Source organism: Aquarana catesbeiana, linkage group LG06 (assembly GCF_042186555.1).
Source record: "Aquarana catesbeiana isolate 2022-GZ linkage group LG06, ASM4218655v1, whole genome shotgun sequence".
In the NCBI taxonomy this organism is placed as follows: domain Eukaryota; kingdom Metazoa; phylum Chordata; class Amphibia; order Anura; family Ranidae; genus Aquarana; species Aquarana catesbeiana.
In genome coordinates this window covers 357,386,399-357,406,831 of record NC_133329.1, presented here as the reverse complement: position 1 = coordinate 357,406,831, position 20,433 = coordinate 357,386,399, and the positions used below count along the sequence as shown (strand labels likewise).

The 20,433-nt window shown below is 44.4% G+C and overlaps 1 protein-coding gene across 2 annotated transcripts in view; it reads right to left on the bottom strand.

Annotated features, from left to right (window-relative positions):
• The window catches only part of PLA2R1 (phospholipase A2 receptor 1), a 172,537-nt gene that overhangs the window by 23,888 nt on the left and 128,216 nt on the right, over nt 1-20,433 (bottom strand). The window contains exons 23-27 of one of the 2 annotated variants that reach the window (XM_073634071.1): nt 17,486-17,615; nt 15,400-15,638; nt 11,109-11,277; nt 8,962-9,093; nt 3,605-3,736 (exon numbers count right to left, since the gene is read on the bottom strand). In XM_073634071.1, coding sequence (XP_073490172.1) covers nt 3,605-3,736; nt 8,962-9,093; nt 11,109-11,277; nt 15,400-15,638; nt 17,486-17,615 — 802 coding nt within the window. The remainder of the gene's footprint in view (nt 1-3,604; nt 3,737-8,961; nt 9,094-11,108; nt 11,278-15,399; nt 15,639-17,485; nt 17,616-20,433) is intronic. The other variant, XM_073634072.1, reaches the window with a different exon arrangement.

Sequence of the window (20,433 nt, the reverse complement as noted above, 5' to 3'; positions counted from 1 at the left end):
GGGTTCCAAGGAAGGAACTATAAATAAACGTAGCAGGCGAGCAGATATTATGGATAAGAATTTGATTCTGCTCTTGTGTTTTACTTCCAGAGTCCTGGTGGAGCGAGATTGGAGAGGTCTCTGGAACATGGATGACAGATGTTCATCTGGTTGGCAGTTTGTCTGTGCCATACCACACTGCAAATTTATTCTGATAAACATCAGGAGAGAAGGGACAAACGAAAAGATTCAGTTTAATTCTTGTTTTTGCTTATGGACAATTTAGGGCTAATGCTGAATCTGAAGGACTGTGCCTATCAACAAGACTTGTGAAACATTTTTGCCGGAGTCTCTCCTGATGAATGCAAATATGCTATTAATACATGTGTGAGGGGTTGGAGGTTGGGGAAGGAATATACACATCCAATTCGTCAGAACATAAAATTTACAATATATGTTTGTTTGTTTTTTTGTTGGAGGGAGGAATTGAAAGAATAAAAGGTTTTTAATGTATGACATGTATTGACGTAACAGAAGTAATATGGTTCAGGTACCCAAAAGGCTGGCACTTATACATAATAAGGTGTCGGTTGGCCAGACTAGAGGGTGCCAGGTGACACACCAATGGGATGAAAATTTCCTTGCATGGGGGAGATACGCCTGGTTGATGTCTCACCTGAAAGGTTGAAACCCTGCACAGGTAATGCCAGTGAATACACACAGGAGCATGCTCCGTTAGATAAAGGGAACAAAACGCTGGCTACCAGGGTACAGTATGCCTTCACCACATGGCGCTGCAACATGTCACAGTGGTTGATAAAAACCTATTGCCCTATATGTGCTGAGTATACACTGAATCAAGTGCGGTCATTGTACCAGTGACTTACTCCCAGAGATGTGCGGATACAGAATGAGGTTCATGCAGGACGCTTATTTCTGAGGAGTAACCCGAAAGAGGAGGGATGTATTCGGCACTATATTGGGGGGAATAGGGGCTGGAATGGGTGTTGTTAATACAGTGGACATCAGTCTCCTGAGGAACAAACTCTCAGCCATACCTTAAGTGGGGCTTTGTTGCTCAGAGAGATTGGTGGCATCCATGATAGCATTCAACAAAGTCACATAAACACCCAAGTTAAAGTGGCTCCGGATTTTGGTCAACCATGTTGAGAGGTTGGTAGAGAGGGTGATGGTATAGGACAGAAATCTGTCATTGGTTCTGGCATGCACGCAGCAGCAGGCGGAAGTATCGACCAACATCAAGCTGATTGTACAGTCTCTGTATGAGGGGCAGTGGCCTGATGAGTTAGCATCACCGCTCAGTAAGAATTTGCCAAAACAAGTCGCTTACACAAATCCAAAGTGGTGGTCGAATGCCCAGATGGGCTGTACTAGTTTGGATTGTGGAAGGTGTTATGCTGTATGATCCCATACACAGAGGTGCAGACTCGGTCTGTATATTTAGTGGCATCAATGAGCTTACTGACTGGGGATTCTATCTTGTTGCATTTGAGGCTAAATTACCCACATGTGATCAGAGAAGATGGAAGTGGGAGGCAGGTTGATATTTCCCTCAGTCGGATGCATGACCATGACGTCCTTTGTATGCCAGGTCAATACATGGTAGTGAACGAAAAATGTTGGGAAGATATTTCACTCTGGGTTCTGGATGAAGAGATCAGTGCTGAGAAGGAAGCAACTGGGTATTATTTGGGACATAGACGAGTTTGTTTCTTTGTCCTAAAGATTACCAATGTAACGTTAGTCATGGAACTAGAGGGTTCCTTGAACCTAACTATAGGTAGAGGTGCATGGTATACCCTGGGCATGGTCTCTGAAATCCAGGCACAGGGATGGAATTGTGTGGGTTGTGCCCTTGTTTCAGGTTTATATGTGTTAGACTCGATATTTATATAGAAGGGTCGCCCATTTATCTATGCAAGTTGAGGGACGAATTGACGGTAGGGTCTCTGCATACTAGTTAGAGACTTTGCTGCCAAGTCAGAGCCCTGCAATACTGCTAACATGCCAAAGGTGCGGTAGAAAAGGTCATTGTGAGCAAGCCTGCCTAATCCCAACCTGTATTTACAGTAAAGGGTTATAGGAGGTTGAATTGCGGGATGCGTAATTGGGTGGGACACGTATATATATGTATATATCATGGTGATGGGTTGATTCATGTCATGGTATAGTGTGATAAAGGTATATTTTAGGCTAGTAATATGGGCAAGTAAGGCCCCCCTCGAGACTCTCTATCGGAAATCTGGTTGATATGTTGCTCTGAATGTGTGCTGGTGAATGGTGAGTGAATGGACACCCCTTGCCTGTGCTGCGCCCCGTACTGAGGATATCGGAAAGGAGAAGATACAGAAGATACAGAATGGTGACATGGAAGCTGTCGCTGAAGAATGCTGGTGGTGTGTCACTCAGTGGCAAAGCTCCACATGTTGGGGAGCGACACACGTTAAGACCGTTATGGACTATTTCATAGGAGCTGTTTCTGAAGCATATGTTGAGAAGCGTAACACGGTAAGACCATTATGGACTGTTCCATAGGAGCTGTTTCTGCACATGTTGAGAAGCGCAACACAGTAAGACCATTATGGACTGTTCCATAGGAAGCTGTTTCTGCACATGTTGAAAAACACAACATGTTAAGACAGTTAAGGACTGTTCTATAGGTACTGGTTCGGAAACACATGTTGGGGAGAAAACAGTTATGGACTGTTCAATAGGAACCGTGTCTGAAGAAGGGTGGTATGCGCCCTTTAGGTGCAAAGAGGTGTATGTTGGAATTCAACGTGAATTACTATCATATTTCTGGATGTTGTACATATGTTTCCTTATTTCCAAGACCAGCCATGCTGACACTTGCAGTCCCACAGTTTTAAAAGGTACAGAGGAATGTGGCCCCAAACAGAATCCGCATAGCAAAAGGGCTTATCTCCAGTCCACCTGGTGTGCTAGAAGCTTCAAGGAGATTGATTACAAAGATGGCCCAGGGCGCATGGACTGCAATACTACCCCCAGAGGCCAAGTATGGCAGGACAGTCATTAATATAAGGAGGATTGTCATGTGAACACTGATTGGTCCAAAGCAAATGGGACTGGCAATGGGAGGAGTTTGAATGAGTGATGAGTGAGTTTTTGTAAAAAGGTTTATTACAGAGAGTTCTTTCTTTTCTTGCTGCAAAACCTTGCCATGAGGATGTCTCTCTGCTATCTTGGGACTTTGCTCTGAATGCTGGTTTGGGCCTAAGCCATGCAGCACAGAGCTCTCTCTTTCACCACCTGGAGACCAGCCGATAGGAGTCTATAGCTATAGGACGTGATAAGTACATTCTTGTATTGTGTTCTGATTGTAAGCTATGTAACATTGTAATACCTTTTTAATACTTTTATGTTAGTTTCCTAATCCCTTGGGAAATAAATAAGACTTGATTACTGTGTTTGTTACATCATTGTGCTTATCAGACTCTTATAGACTAGCAATTATAGGGACTAGACAAATTGATACATATATGCAATAGTTATATAGGATATAATTGATTGTATAATATTGCATCGATTACTTCAGGCCTAATACTGCTTTAATAATTTGAATCATAAGTTTTAAGTGACTTACTTTTTAGAACAATTTTCTTACCGTTGCTATACGTTATTTTGTTTAACCATATGTCTTGTACGTTAAAGGAAGTCAGAAATCTTTGAAGAAATGCATCTTCCTCTTCATGCATTAGACTCAGGATTGTAGAATCTAGACACGGAACAGCCACAAAACACATACATAGGTTTATTTGTTCAACCAGTTATCAGTTTCCTGCTTTCCTTATGGTTATTCTCACAAGAAACAAAGAGAGTTTATCTAAATAAAATCCAAAGTAGATACAGCAAAGTCCCATAATATAACACTTCTACGTTGAGAGAGATATTTTTCCAGAGATAATACTTCCAAGAAATAAGGCATTATTAGCAAGCAAAAATAGCTGTGTATCTGTTCATGATGGATTAATGATCAGAGCTGTGGCATTGAGGACAATGGGCAGATAATTACACAGAAAGTCCAAAATAAAGCAAAGAGTGTGTGGGCTAGGTGCAGTGTGATGTGGCAGACAGTAAGCACACTTAGGGGGTTATTTATGAAAGGCAAATCCACTTTGCAATACAAGTGCAAACTACAAGTGCAAAGTAAACTTGAAATTGCACTGAAAGTGCACTTGGAAGTGCAGTTGCGGTAGATCCGAGGGGGACATGCAAAGAAAATAAAAACAGCATTTTAGCTTGCACATAATTGGATGATAAAATCGGCAGAGCTTCCCCTCATTTCAGATCTACCCCTCAGATTTACAGCGACTGCACTTCCAAGTGCACTTTCGGTGCAATTTCAAGTGCACTTTGCACTTGTAGTGCAAAGTGGATTTGCCTTTCGTAAATAACCCCCAGAGTCCAAGTTCAGCAATAGTAATGTACTGTAGAATGTTCAGCAATAATCAACAGGCCTGGCTGGGAGGGCAACCTGTACGGAGTCACTTACATAGTGTAACAGTGGTGGGACAGTAGACTGGTGACCTGAAGATGCCGACAGCATCTGCCATGAGGAGCAGAATATGGCCTGGCCAGTCTGAACCCAAAGGGGAGGCTTCCAGGGAGGTTGGCGTAGTCCCTGCGCTATCCCTACTCCTCTAGAACATTTCCCTTACTCTAAGCACTGTCCCTGACAGACGGGTGTCCTGTCCCTACTCTTTCCGCATGCAAAATGCGTGCCAAGCCCAGGAGCCAGGGTCTTAAATAGACTCTTCCTAACCCAAGATGTCCGCCAGAGTCAAATGGGGTGCCAGCATCCAATTGGATAGCTGCCTCCCTGTGGCCGAGGAAACTATAGAGTTAAGTTGTTCTTCTCAACTTCCACCCCCATCTGAATTGCCACTGCGGTTGAGCCCCCACCTGCAGTGGAGAATATAGACTGGACCTGTCTACAGGTGGATTCACACCTGAAAATTCACCCACACTGTAATTAGATGCAAGATCCAATTTGATGGCCATCGTCAGGGAAGGAGATGTAAGGTGAAAACATGTTGGGTGGAGTCTAGGCTTCTGGCTCTTTGCTCCACTATAATATGGCATATAAATGGAGCCATGGCAGACCTGAGTAGCTGTTGGAGATATTGTGGCTGGGTCACCACGAGGCACATTTGATCTCTATGTGTTGTGGTTTTTCCAAATGCCTGGAGCCTTAAAACCTGAATTGCCGTTGGGGATATTGCGGCTGTATCACAGCAAAACACAATTGATCGCTGTTTATTGAGATCTCTCCATCTGGTAAGTATGTGAGCACTGGTGTCATTCACTCAGAGAGCACGTATCATTATGATTGATTCACAGTTTGATATTGTCAACTGTGGGGCTTTTTGCACTCTATTTCACATATATAAAATTTTTATTGATCTTTGATTGATTAAAGTAGAACTATAGGCGAAACTTTTTTTTTCATTTTGGATAGCGTAATGCCGCGTACACACGACCGGACTTTCTAGGAAACTAGGTCCGGCATTCTTCCCGCCGGACTTCTGGCGGGCTACCGCCGGACTTTCTGAACGGACGGACTTGCCTGCACACGACTGGACTTTCCGGCAGACTAGGTCCGCCTGTCTTCCTGACGGACTTTCGCCGGAGTTACGGCGGACTTTTAGAATGAACGGACTTGCCCACACACGGACAAGTCCGTTCATTTTAAACGTGACTTGGGTACGACGGGACTAGAAAAGGAAGTCAATCTCGCAGGTTTTATCAGCGAGATTGACGCCTTGCGAGCCCTGTAGCGGAGCATACCAGGCCCTTAGGTCTGGTATGGGTTTTAAGGAGAACCCCCTACGCCGAAAAAACAGTGTGGGGCCCCCCCAAGGTCCATACCAGACCCCAATCCGAGCACGCACGAGCGAGCGCCCCCCCCCTGAACTGTACCAGGCCGCATGCCCTCAACATGGGGGGTGGGTGCTTTGGGGGAGGGGGCGCCCTGCGGCCCCCCACCCCAAAGCACCTTGTCCCCATGTTGATGAGGGGGGCGGGGTCAACATCACCCGGAGACCCCGCCCCCTTATGCTGTCACAGTCCCAGCATGCCCTAGGACTGTGACAGCATAAGGGGGCGGGGTCACCGCCTATATAAGTCACATCGGAGCGCTCAGAGAGCCATCCAGCCAGAGAGAGCGTTGTATCAACATCGGAAGAAAAGAAGAGGGAGGAAGACAAGAAGGCAGAAGGCAGAAGTCCGGGCCACCGCTAGCAAAAGAGCGGCAAAAGAGCAGAAGATAGCGGAGGAGCCCGGCAGAAGACGCGGAGAAGAGGTCAAACAACAGAAGAAGAGGCCGGAGACAGCGGAGAAGAACCGGAGAGACCCCGAAGTCGGAAGAAGACCCCCGAGAAGCCGGAAGAAGACCCCCGGAGATGTCTAATAAACTACTTTAAAAACCTGTGTAGTGTGGTTTTTTATTGACACTTTTTACCCCAGGTGAATGGGTAGGGGTTCCATGTACCCCATACTCATTCACATAAGGTGGGGGGCCGGGATCTGGGGGCCCTCTTATTAAAGGGGACTCCCAGATTCTGATAAGCCCCCCACCCGCAGACCCCGACAACCAACGGCCCTTGTCCTCATCAACATTGGGCCAAGGTGCTTTCCCCCGAAGCACCCACCCCCCCATGTTGAGGGCATGCAGCCTGGTACAGTTCAGAAGGGGGGGCTCGCTCGTCCCCACCCCCTTTCCTGACCGACCGGGCTGTGTGCTCGGATTGGGGTCTGGTATGGATTTTGGGTGGACCCCATGCTGATTTTTCGGCGTAGGGGGTTCCCCTCAAAATCCTTACCAGACCTAAGGGCCTGGTATGCCCCGCGCTCGCCGCAATAGGAAAATAGTTTTTTCCTATTGCAGCGAGCGCGAGATGCAGTACCCTGCCCTTGCGTCGTATCTGGTCCGTTGGACCAGCCTACAGACGAACGGGCTTTCTGTCAGGAACTGAGTCCAGTGGAGTTACGACTGAGAGATTTGAAACATGTTTCATTTCTATGTCCGTCTGACTTTTGGGAAAAAAAAGTCTGTGGGAGCCTACACACGATCGGATTGTCTGGCATACCCTGGTCGTGTGTACGTGGCATAAGGGAGAGTTATAACCCGTGTCAGATTTTTTTTTTTGCCATCAGTGTCCCATTGCGTAGATTTACCTTCACTTCCTGTCCCATAGCCAAACAGGAAGGAAATCAATGCAGATTAAGGGAATTCTTTGGGGACCCACAGTTCACCAGAATTAGTGGCCCATTGGAATATTTCCCCTATATTACTTTTCTGGGGACAACCCAAAATTTGGGATTTCTTTTACTTTCAATGATAACAGTAAACAGGACAAATAGAGAGGGTGAATCTCCCTAATGGGAGCACAGGCAGCAATAACAACTGGCAGGTGTTCTAATCCCTCTCCACTCTAAAACTAAAAAACTGTTTGGCTATGGGACAGGAAGTGAAGAGAAATCTCCACAATGGGACACAGATGGGGAAAAAAACCTGACAGGTTATAACTCTCCCTTATGCTATCCAAAATGAAAAAAAAAGGTTTTACCTATAGTTCTACTTTAACCATGAGAGGGGTATTATATTTGACCCAGCCTCTTGAAGGATAAATTCCCTAAGCACAAATATACAAGTTAATCTGATACAGACTTGCATCACTTGTAATCACTCCTAAGTAAGGATGAGCTCCGGCGTGTTCGCAGAGCCCGCCAGGAAGTCGGCACTGCACTGCTCTAACCACAGGCAGTGAGACATTTATCCGATGCTTGGCTGCAGAGATCGGAAATGTCCCACTGCCTGTGATTAGCGCATCCTTACTCCTAAGGATAGTAATTCAGTGACCAGCAGTGGCGGCTGGTACTAAACTTTCTTGGGGGGGAGGCAAACAAACCCCACCCAGATCCACACTCACCCCTCCACGGTCCCCCTGCACTAACCCCTCCACAATCCCCCCGCACTCACCCCCTCTTATTCCCCCCGCACTCAGCCCGCTATCGTCCCTCCCGCAATAACCCCTCCATGATCCCCTTGCACTCAGCCCACCACGGTGCCCCCACACTAACCCCTCCACAATCCCCCCCGCACTTAGCCCCCCACAGTCCCCCTGCACTCAGCCCGCCACAGCTGCCCCGCAATAACCCCTCCATGATCCCCTTGCACTCAGCTCACCATGGTCCCCCGTACTAACCGCTCCATGATCCCCCTGCACTCAGCCCTCCACAGTCTCCCCACACTAACCCCTCCACAATCCCCCCGTACTCATCCTCCCACAGTCCCCCCGCACTCAGCCCCCTACAGTTCCCCCCCGCAATAACCTTCCCATGATCCCCTTGCACTCAACCCACCACGGTGCCCCCGCACTAACCCCTCCACAATCCCCCCCGCACTCAGCTAACCCACAGTCCCCCCGCACTAACCCCTCCACAATCCCCCCACACTCAGCCCCCCATGGCCCCCCTGCACTCAGCCTGCAACAGTCCCCCCTGCACTAACCCCTCCACGATCCCCCCCGCACTCAGCCCGCCACGGTGCCCCTGCACTCAGCCCCTCTGCGGCTTCCTTGGCCTCTCCTCCCGGCCAACACGATCCGCCTCCTGTCCTGATTGGCCGGGAGAAGGAGCCAGAACACAATAGTGAATATCGATTCGCTAGTGTCACAAGTGGGTGGGTTTGGGGAGCTGTGCCTCAGGTTCTTATCATGTGGCTTGAACAAAAAAAAAACCTCATAAAAACCTATGAGTCCGGTGCCCCGCATGCATCTCCACATGCAAACTAGGTGGGCGGCGGCGCCCCTGTGCCCCTTATGGACCGGCCGTTCCTGGTGACCATGACACGTATGGATGGGAACCATCATCTAAAGTATGTGGGCAGTCTACAGGTAACATCAGATAAACATTAAGGCATTATTCATGCAAGTTTACCTTGCTGCTGGCAGATCTCCTCAGCGGTGTGGTAATCTGTGTTGTTTAAAACACCTGAAAATGTGTAGCAAAAATCTTGGAACTGTATCCAATCTTCTGGACAGCTGCCATTAAATCCCGTCGTTTTGTTTTCTGAAAATAAAACATCCAGTTAACTAACATGCCTGCTCTCCTCCAATGATCAGATTTGTCCTGACACTCCCCCCCTGCACAGCAATTCACTGGGGAGATTAGTATACTGCTGTTTCTCCTCCCTCAGCTCTTACGCAACTGAGAATAGAGGGTATGTGGTCACTTATAAAAACAAGAAAAAGGTATTTATAATGTTTTTTTTATATGTTTACACAAAATGTTTGCCTTTCATTTCTATTTTACAGTGAATGGGTTGCTTTACAACCTGAGAGTTTACAATCACTTTAATCTAACCTCATAATCCTAAAGCTAATTATTATGGTGCTTTCAGTTCCCACTCCCTCCTGACCTACATACATTCATTTTAGCCTATTTACTATTGTGGGCTGCATCACCGGTCAATAGAAATGTCTGTAATGCAGGAGGGGGCAGGTAAGTATCGACACTACAAGAAGGTGGTGAACACTTGATCAATCAGAATGGTTCAGTAACGAGTTGGAGCGGGCCTAAAAGCTATTGCAAATATAGAAACCTCTACACTGTTACTAGAAGAAAGGTGTGGAATGCTGGATCTCTTAACATAGTAAGTATTTTCAGTTTTCAGCAGCATAGAAAAAATTACTACCTTTAAAATATTACTAAACTCAGTAATATGAAAATAGTTCATCCGCCCCCCACAGTGCCCACAGCTTATAAATCTTATTTTTACATTAAAAAACTGCCACTATACACCTTTCGGGATGCTCTGTATACCACAGTTACATGATAAACTGCACAGTTTCTCCAGTGCTGAGAGTTCAGGTAGGAGGAGATTTCCACTACAGCCTGTATACACGCCCACATGTGTGATGTCCATATCATGTGACCTGGCTATCTCTGAGAACAAGTACATTTTCTCCCCAGTATAAAAGACACAACTGAGTACATGCAGGTCGGCTACTCTGCCTGTGTTAGCTGGCCTTCCCCAGATAGACAGTACAGGAGGGGGAGGATCTGTGCATACTGGATAAAACAGCCTTTTTTAAACAATGGAGAGGATTAACCCCTTAAGTTCCACAGTGAGTATAACAAGCATGCTATTCTGCATATACAGACAGATTTTACTGTTGTGGGTTTAGTAACACTACGTAGCTCATCTAGGAATGGTAACCAAAGTTTTGCTTTTTGCATGAATAGGGACTTTGTGCTCAAGGAGGAAAGTGCCAAAAGCAGAATGTATACAGTCCAGATTTTTTATTTTCGTGTTTAAAGGGGTTGTAAACCTTTGTGTTTCTTCACCTTAATGCATCCTATGCATTAAGGTGAAAAAACACCTGGTAGTGACCGCCCCCCCAGCCCCCCGTCTTTCTTACCTGAGCCCTGGAGCTTGACCCGGCGGTGACACGCTGTCTCTCTGTCTGGGTTTCTCGGCTCTTGATTGGATAGATTGATAGCAATCGCTGCTGTCAATCAAATCCAATGACGCTGGCCCCGGGGCGGGGCCGAGTCATACATTCGGCGGCTATGGACGATGGACTTGGGAGTGCGCCCGCAAGGTAACCCCCTCGGGAGAGCGCTTCTCCCAGGGGGTTATCTGATGTGGGGAGGAGCCTCCGGGGGACCCCAGAAGACGAGGTTTTTATAAGCCCTGTAAATGAGTCATTCAACAGAACTGAGCCCTGATGTAGGGGGACCTTTTAAATCCTCGAAATGTGTTGGATTTTTTATTTTATTTGTGAAACTACAGTCTGACTTAAAAAAAAAAATAGACTTTATACCGTCTGCTTTTGTTGCTTTGCTCCTTGCACACCCAGTCTCTAAACATTATACCTGTCAGCATGACAGCAGAGTCTTTAAGATTTTAAAATCCATTTGTAATTTTCTAGTCCAGATTTAAACCGAAAGCAAAGCAGATAGTTCTTATGGAAGACGACTGAATAAATGAGTTTAGGCCTTTCTTTTTCTGAAGATTTGATAATATGGATTATGTATTTACCCCCAGAACAGAGTATTGAGTGGTAACAAAATGACCATACCCGTGCTGACAAGACATATGGCACCTTGCAGTTGAATATTACAGTCCACAGCTCTCCAGAGTCCATCAGTGCCGATATATGCACAGTTCCCATCTTCTGATGGTGACTCATCTGCCCATGATGTAAACCAAGAAATAGAACCATCTGCCCATTCAAATGCTTCATCTCCCTGTTTATATATAAAGATATCATAATATAAGCAATTGTGGAAAAAAAGTCAGACATTATAGCATATTAAAATTCAATACAGGAAAAAGGCATGGTTTGCTCCCGGCTTTATTCAATATAATCCAGAATACAGTAAAACCTTGGATTGTGCGCATAATTTGTTCCAGAAACATGCTTGTATCCAAAGTACTTGTATATCAAAGCAATCTCCCCATAAGAAATAATGGAAACTCAAATGATTCGTTCCACAACCATTTATTCATAAGTCCTTCAGTTTATAGTCCATATACAAAGATTATAGAAATGCGACCAAGTTGTGTAACCATAAAATGTCCATCCACAAATGGAAGCCTCCACAAGGGGATTAGAAGCAAAATCCAGCAGGAGCTCCAGAGTATAAAAGAGAACAGAGGCTCCTCTAAGTGTAGCAATATGGTTACATTTAATGAAGGTACAACATTTAGCAACTCACATGGTTGATGATTAAAAGAGACACATCTAAGTATGCTGGCATCTGGGGTAAAGCTGTCCACATAGACCATCCTCTGCACCGACGGCTCTCACCGCTGTCAGTCTGCAATTGTGACCGAGAAGACTACCCTGCAGTAGAGTCATCTGAAAGTGAGGCTTGAACCACTCGTGGAGCGCAGCGTGGAAGGGATGAAGTCGATGGCAGTACGGAGGATGGTCTATGTGGACAGCTTTACCCCGGATGCCAGCATACTTAGATGTGCCTCTTTTAATCATCAACCATGTGAGTTGCTAAATGTTGTACCTTCATTAAATATAACCATATTGCTACACTTGGAGGCGCCTCTCTTCTCTTTTATACTCAATTGTGACATGACACTACTTGTATATCAAGACATCACTTGTATATCAAGTCAAAATTTATTTAAAAATTTTGCTTGTCTTACAAAACGCTCTCAAACCAGGTTACTCTCAAACCAAAGTTTTACTGTATAATAATTTTGCTTCAATGATAAAAAATAATATTTCTGATTTGTTTGACGATCAGGGGGTAACATTTGCATCATATGGAAAGGAAGGGTTTTGGGACTTTGCGTGAGGTGAGTATGCGTGGCCAAAGGATCGGTCAATTTTGTACAAAAACATTTATTTATGAAGATGTTAATAAAATATCATAGTATATGCCCAGGTGAGTGGGCTGAACAATATCATGATTGACAAACAGTAAAGAACACATTGCTAGCAATAGAGCAACCCATAATTGATATGAAGCAATGATCATACATAAGTACAAGCACTTTGGAATGCACCAGGTCTAATGATCTCTGTATAAAAAAATTATTCTATAAAAAAGGAGGTGCATGGCGTAGGACCGACGCGTTTCATATGTAAAACACTCTTCAGGGGCAGGTGCCCCAAAGTCTACAAAAAAAATATAAATTAATTTCAATGTATACACAGGGATGGAGATGTGCATTACTGCACGTCTCACTCAAAGTCCCAACCTTTCTCCATTTACATCATGAACCTTTTTTTTAACATGTATAATCTCAATACTGTGTGTTCATGCTTTGAAACCATTTAAACTTGTTCAGTAGACAGCACAAACAATGAACTAAAGCTTAGTACACACAATGAGATTATCAGACAAATGATCGTCCTTTTTTTATTTTATTTTGCATGCTAGTCTCCATACTCGAAAGCAAATAGGTTACTAAAGTACGAAAATTCTCGTATGACAGAATAAAAATTCGTAAGTGATGTCATGTATTTGTATTGTATTTTCGGATGAAAATTGTACTAATTAAACGAAAATCGTATGAACTGGTATCGTACGAGAGAAATTTTCATGTTTGTCCGTTCGTAAAATTTCGGACGAAGGCTGTATACAAACGATCAGATTATCGTATGAAATTATTGTCGGAAGAATTTTTCAGTTTTCTCATCATGTGTACAAGGCTTAACCCATAGCAATCAATCAAGTTTCAGATGTTACTTTCCAGATCCCTAAGTGGAAAAGAAAGGAAAGAAGGAAAGGAAGGAAAGCCTGATAAACAGAAAACAAATGCAGCCACCACATCTAAGGACTGGTAAGCTGCAATACATTACATATTTATTTTTGGTTTTAGATACATTTTAAGAACAACAAGTGGCATTGGCTATGCAGGCACCATAAAATTGGAGATCAATCAGCCACAGTTCAATGAACCCCCAGCAACCTCTGGAGGAACTCTGGTTGAGAATGGCTGGTCTATAGCCTGACCACAGTTCTACATCAAAGGGAAATATTTCTAGATGAGGGTCATGCAATTTTAAAATTGTGCCTCCAATCCTAATATATTCAATTGCAAATGTTTTGTCTTGGCACAGTTCCATCCTCTGCTTGCCCTTGTGCATGTGGATGGATTGGGGATGACAACTACCACTGGATTGGCCCCCTGTGAGCAGTGCACCAATGGACAAAAGACTTCAGGGACCTAACATTGCTGCTAAAGATCTTTTGGTTCAGGAGCAGAGATGTAAACATAGAGCTTATTATTACATTTATTTCCCCTAAAGAAATCCTTAGCTGTAAAATTTTAAATTCCCAGCATGCACTGCCCTATGTGCACATCTCTGCAACTGCTCAGATGTCAGGGAAATCCCCAAAGATGTCACCAGAGATTATAAGTAATGCTCACCAGCTGCAGAATTGCTGTGTTAAGGCTATAGTGTGCCAGGACCAAGGCTTTGTAGCTGAAGATTAAAGGCACTATGGTGAAAAAACACTCACCTCAACCCCATTTTGCAATCTTAAATTCGTATTTATCAGCCAGCAAATGGCTGATTCACACATCATTTGTTGCTTTTTCATCACTGGGCATCTGTTAGAAGATTCATTGCATCTACTGTATGAGAACAGATTGGCCCAATCAAGTTAATTTTGTGCTATTCAGCAAATATCTGGATTTTTTTATTCTTCTCAACATATCTAGTTCTCAGTATACTACAATAAATGTTACATTTACTGGAAATTACTAGATGACATTTTATATGGACACACCATGATTAGTGATACTCCTCTGCTGCCACGCACCTAAAATACGTCTTTGCATACACAAGCATTTGTATTCTGCATTCACTGCTGGGACATTTTCAACATGCAGGGCAATTGCAAGTACAGACTGAATGTTTGACAATTCTTCCAGAAGAGCATTTGTAAGGTCAGGCACTGATGTGGACGATAATTCATCTCAAAGGTGTTCTATCAGGTTGAGGTCAGGACTCTGTGCAGGCCAGTTAAGTTCCTCCACCCTAAACTCGCTCATCGATGTCTTTATGGACCTTGCTTTGTGCACTGGTGCGCAGTCATGTGGGAACAGGAAGGGGCCATCCCCAAACTGTTCCCACAATGTTGAGAGCATGAAATTGTCAAAAATGTCTTGGCATGCTGACGCCTTAAGAGTTCCCTTCACTGGAACTAAGGGGCCAATCCCAACCCCTGAAAAACAACCCCACACCATAATCCTCCTCCACCAAATGATTTGGACCAGTGCACAAAGCAAGGTTCATAAAGACATGGATGAGCGAGTTTGGGGTGGAGTCCTGACCTCAACCCGATAGAACATCTTTGGGATGAATTAGAGCGGAGAGCCAGGCCTTCTCTCCAACATCAGTGCCTGACCTCACAAATGAGCTTCTGGAAGAATGGTCAAACATTCCCATAGACACAACCTAAACCTTGTGGACGGCCTTCCCAGAAGGGTTGAATCTGTTATAGCTGCAAAGGGTGGGCCAACTCAATATTGAACCCTACGGACTAAAGCTGGATACACACTATACAATTTTCTTTCAATTTTTTTTTTCCTGTAGATTTAACAAAACCATATAATATGAGGTCAAACCTAAACACTTTCAATTTGTATGTAATCAGGCAGGTCCTTGCACCACATAGCTGAAGGTAAATCTAAAGGAAATCGAACAATAATATTTCTATAGCATGTATCCAGCTTTAGACTGGGATGCCATTGAAGTTCATGTGTGTGTAAAGGTGTCTCAATACTTTTGGTAATATAGTGTATTTAAAGGTGAGCAGTGTGTTCCCAAATACAGGTAAATATAAGATTGCCTTATTATAGTCTATGCTGAATATATTAAACACAATAGCACTTACCATTTCTTTATAGAATCCAATCCAGTGGGATAAACCTTTGCGGTGGACAATGACAGTGGCAAAGGCTTGATGATACTCGTCAGTAATAGTAACCAAATCAGCCCCATAACCCTTGCAAGCAAAGGAGGCATCATACCAGGTCATGTTTCCAGATATTACTCTGTACAATTTATGTCCATATGGCAGTATGTCTGGTATTGGGAACATGTCGGAACCATTTACACTGTGAACAGAAACATCTAAAATAGGAAGGATAAACATATGATGTGAGTTTTATGGCTTACCAACCAATTTGCTTACTGTTCTGACTTCATGTGCCTACACTGATGGGTGCAGAAGTATAATGTTTATTTGATTGGTTGGACCCATCCTTACTCTGCCTGTGTTATCATGACATGACATAAAGCCTTGCTAATAGTGGAAAGCTGCAGAGGATATCCTCAACTCATAGGAGGACATTCAAAAGCCTTCCAAGAAATAATAGAACAATACACCTAGATTCCTTCCATGATCCATTGGTGGTGGTAGCTCTCTTTAGTTCAGCCCTGTAGGTGACTATACACCTTGTGTCCATGGTAGCTTCTAAAATATTGAGACATGTCCCAGTAGCCTTCTGGGGAAAAATCACCTTCCTAGGGAATAGGGACACAGCAAGCACTGGTTCAAAGACTCTTTGAGAGCCCAACCTTTTTTTTTTAAATATTGCATTCATGTTGTTTTTCTATGGGTCTTTAATCTGGTCATGTGGCATCATAGATCCTCTTCCTCCTTTGGTTGGTGGGCAATCCTACATGCTGCATGAAATGGCATTCTCCTGTGATCCCAGAGCAGCTTGATAATGTATCCCCAGGAGGTGGGTCCTTCGACACCCATGACTTATGCCGCGTACACACGAGCGGACTTTTCGACCGGACTGGTCCGACGGACTTTCCGAATGAACGGACTTGCCTACACACGATCACATCAAAGTCCGATGGATTCATACGTGATGACGTACGACCGGACTAAAATAAGCAAGTTGATAGCCAGTAGTCAATAGCTGCCCTAGGGTCTGATTTAGTCCGTCGGACTAGCATACGGACGAGCGGATTTTTCAACCGGACTTGAGTCCGTCGGACAGATTTAAAACATGTTTTATTTTAGGTCCGTCGGACTTTTGGGGAAAAAAGTCCGCTGGAGCCCACACACGATCGAATTGTCCGAAGGAGTCCGGTCCACCGGACCAGGTCTGCCGGAAAGTCCAATACGCGGCATTACAGAAAGTGGGTGGAATGATGCTGATCATCATTCAAGCAGAAAGAGAAGTGGTAGTGGATCATGGAGGTGAGTACTGCAGCTTTTTTTTTGTTTGTTTAATAGCTGCCAGGCAGCAGATTTTTTTCCAATTTTTATGTTAAATTTAATCGATTAGAATATAGGTATAGGGATGCTGGATATTTTGCCTTGTGATGTGGAGATGACCACAGTGCTGCTTGGTGTGCCGCTCATGGGTCACCTAAGCCAGTGGTCATCAACCCTGTCCTCAGGGCCCACTAACAGGCCAGGTTTTATGTATTACCTTGGGGAGATGCAGACTAGAATACTGCAATCACTGAGCAGCAAATGATATCACCTGTGATGTATTTCAGTTATCTTGGAAACCTGGCCTGTTAGTGGGCCCTGAGGACAGGGTTGATGACCACTGACCTAAGCAATACTTGAGTAATGCAAGCCATAGATGATGCAATTCTCTTTCCTTCCACCAGGGATGGAAGGAAAGAAAATTGCTAAATTCCCCCATCAACACTGTGTTGATTGGGGAATCCCTCCCGCGGAGCTATTGTGTTCTGCTGGTAGGAAACCTTCACTGCCGGAAGAACAACATGATCACTGCTGCCAGCTATAGCCCCAGGCAGTGATCACATGCAAAAAATCCAGCAGGCTGGTTGTACTGAAGTCGACCGATGAATTGAATTTAGTACAACCAGCCTGCCTATAGATGGATCAAATCTCGGCTGGTCCCTGCTAAACTGGCTTTAGGGTTATGAAAGGATACAATTATTACTGGCTGTGGCTGCTGAGTGACCCTGTAGGGCCAGAACATTACCTTGTGCTTTCTCACAAATGAATCCATAGCCTTCATGGCCGCAGTTTTCAAGATGCCATTTCCCAACAGGAAAAATGTTGTGATCGGCAGATATTGCGGCACATTGGTGATCCTGAATGATTTCTGAGCTCTAGGACAAAAGACAACATCGTTGTGGGTCATATTTAAACAGAAACATTGTTAAAACATAGTTATTGATATTTGCATGAGAGACCAAATATGTATCAAAAAATGTAAAAAGATAGCAGGCAGCAAAGTTGGAAACCACTTTTTTAAAATTAAACACAGAAAGAGGTTGTGTATGCTTCCTCAGTTAATGAACTTACAAAAGTGCAGCCAGAAATAGTCCAAAGAGTTTTTCGGTTGATATCAATGGCCCAAAAACAATAATTTAAAGCTGAACTTGTACCTTGAACAAAGGCTTAATAGTTAAAGGTGTGTTTATGAAAAAAAATATTGCAGAGCGAATTATCCTGGGAAATTACATGTACATTTGTTCGGTGTAAATGCTAGCAAAATTGAAAGTTAGTAAGCTATGTTCAAAAATTAGTATTTCATATGATCATCAGCTCCATCTAGTGGCTATAATGTGGTATTTTCCTGATTCATGCTTTCACATGAATAAAGAACATCTGACCTCGAGACAAAATAACCTAGTACTGTTCTATTTAGCTGCCATTCATACAGAACCAATGTATATGCAGTTTGGCAGGACAAATAGCTCTGCCAAATGTTTATAAATACACTTCCTAAAATGATAGTGCTGAAAACAGTAAACTTGCAGTATAAAGTGGGGTGCACACTGCAAGAAAATCGGGCGAACGATCGTCTGATTTTCCTCATTTCACAGCAAATCAGAACTAATGAACGAAAAAAAGAAATTCGGAATGGGCTGTCGAAAGTTGTGTACACACTATACAAAAATTCTTTGGACGAAAATGTTCGCCCGATTTTCTTATAGGAGCCTTTACTTTCTTTTTGGCTTATACATCATGTCCAGTGGCAGGTCAAAGTCTGTCGGCTGCAGAAAAGACGACACTCTGTGTGAGAGCGGAATTCTCCCTACAGCAGCCCAACACGCCCTCCCGCCGAGTCACAGCTACAGCTAGGCAATTTACAAAGCTCATGCTCCCTGCTGATTGGACAGCTCTAGCTGTGACTCAGCAGGGGGTCACATTGGACTGCTGCAGAGAGACCTCTTGCTCTCAGGGCTCATTTACACTTGCTTTGGCTTCAACACACATTAAAGCGCCTACCGCTTCAACATGCTTTTATGATGTGTTTTTGATGCTTCGGTGGTGCTTCGATGAAGCTTTGATGATATTTCAGTGATGTTTTTTTTAAGCTTGACCCTGTATGTGTGTGTGTGGATATCTCATACATGCAATATCTCTAAAACAAAGTGAAGCTAAAGCTGAATTAAAGCCTCTTAAAAGCCACAGGCGCTACAAGTGAGCTTTGCCATAGACGTCTATGGTGGCTTTGAAGATGCTTTGAAGCACCACTAAAGCAACATGGGGTATAATGTTTGAAGTGAAGCCAAAGCAAAGCAAGCGCAAGGTGTAAACAGGACTGTAAGCTAACCATTTTACTTAGTGACAGGAGCTTTGACTGGCATTCAGAGAGCTTTAACAAAGCCTGTCCAAAGCCTTGTTTTGAAGCAAGTGTAAACTATCCCTTACACAGAGCCCAGTGGTCTTCTCTGTAGCCGGCCACCTGTGCACTGCTTTCAGCACTCTGAGTTAAACCTTTGAGTTTTTAGAGGGTGCACAAAACAAGGCCCATAAAGACATGGATGAGAGAGTTTGGGGTGAAGGAACTTGACTGGCCTGCACAGAGTCCTGACCTCAACACAATAGAACACCTGCGGGATGAATTTAGAGCAGAGATTGCGAGCCAGGCCTTCTCACCCAACATCAGTGACTGACTTTACAAATGCGCTTCTGGAAGAATGTTCAAACATTCCCATAGACACACTCCTAAACCTTATAGCTGCAAAGGGTGGGCCAACTCAATATCCAACCTTATGGGCTAAGACTGGGATGCCATTAAGGTTCATCTGCGTGTAAAGACAGGTGTCCCAATACTTTTAACAATATAGTGCATACCTGGGTATATGTGCAAAATTCCGCCAGGACTCCGTTTGAGCCCCTTTGTTGATATTACCCGTTTGTACATTGGATATACAGTATGTACTATTATTCATCTTTTATTCAGTGACACGGCTGGTGTTTTTTATTTTTGTGGTGGGGGGGCGGCAAACAACCACCCCCCGGGCGGCCGGCAACCCCCCATGGGATCGATCAGTAGGTCATCCATCCCCGCCCATCTAGGTCGCGGGCAGGCAGCGGTCATATGGGGACTTAGGCGTCCAATAAAATCGCCTCTCCTTTCAGCCAATCGGGTGACTGGTCTCAGGACCCGCTTCCTGATTGGGTGAGAGGAGAGTCAGTGTGACAATAGCGAATATTCATTCACTATTGTCACACAACTGGGTGTGATTAGAGCCAGAGGCTTCAAAAAAAGGGTGGGCTCGGGGGGCAGAGCACTGCCCCCCAAGCCCACCCTTTTTTGAAGCCTCTGGCTCTAATCACGTGCTTCAAAAAAACAAAAAAAAATTGGAATCATTGCGTTCGGCGCCCCGCATGTAGATTTGGGGGCAGGAAACATGTATGGGGGTGGTAGCGCCCGAACGCCCCTTATGGATGGGCCGCCGCCGCTTTTATTATATAAACCTTATATTATTTCCATACTGGTGTGCAGCTATATATCTATGGTTAGGCTTATATGATGGCTGCAGTACTTCATCTGCTCCCAATTACTTTGATTAGATAACTGGTTAACGCGCCAGAAAATAAATTCCCTCTGTTCACAGAGGCCCAGTCCTGGGTGGAGGCATTGACAACTTTGTTTTCAAAGCCACTCCTCTACTTAGCAAAGGTTCTAGT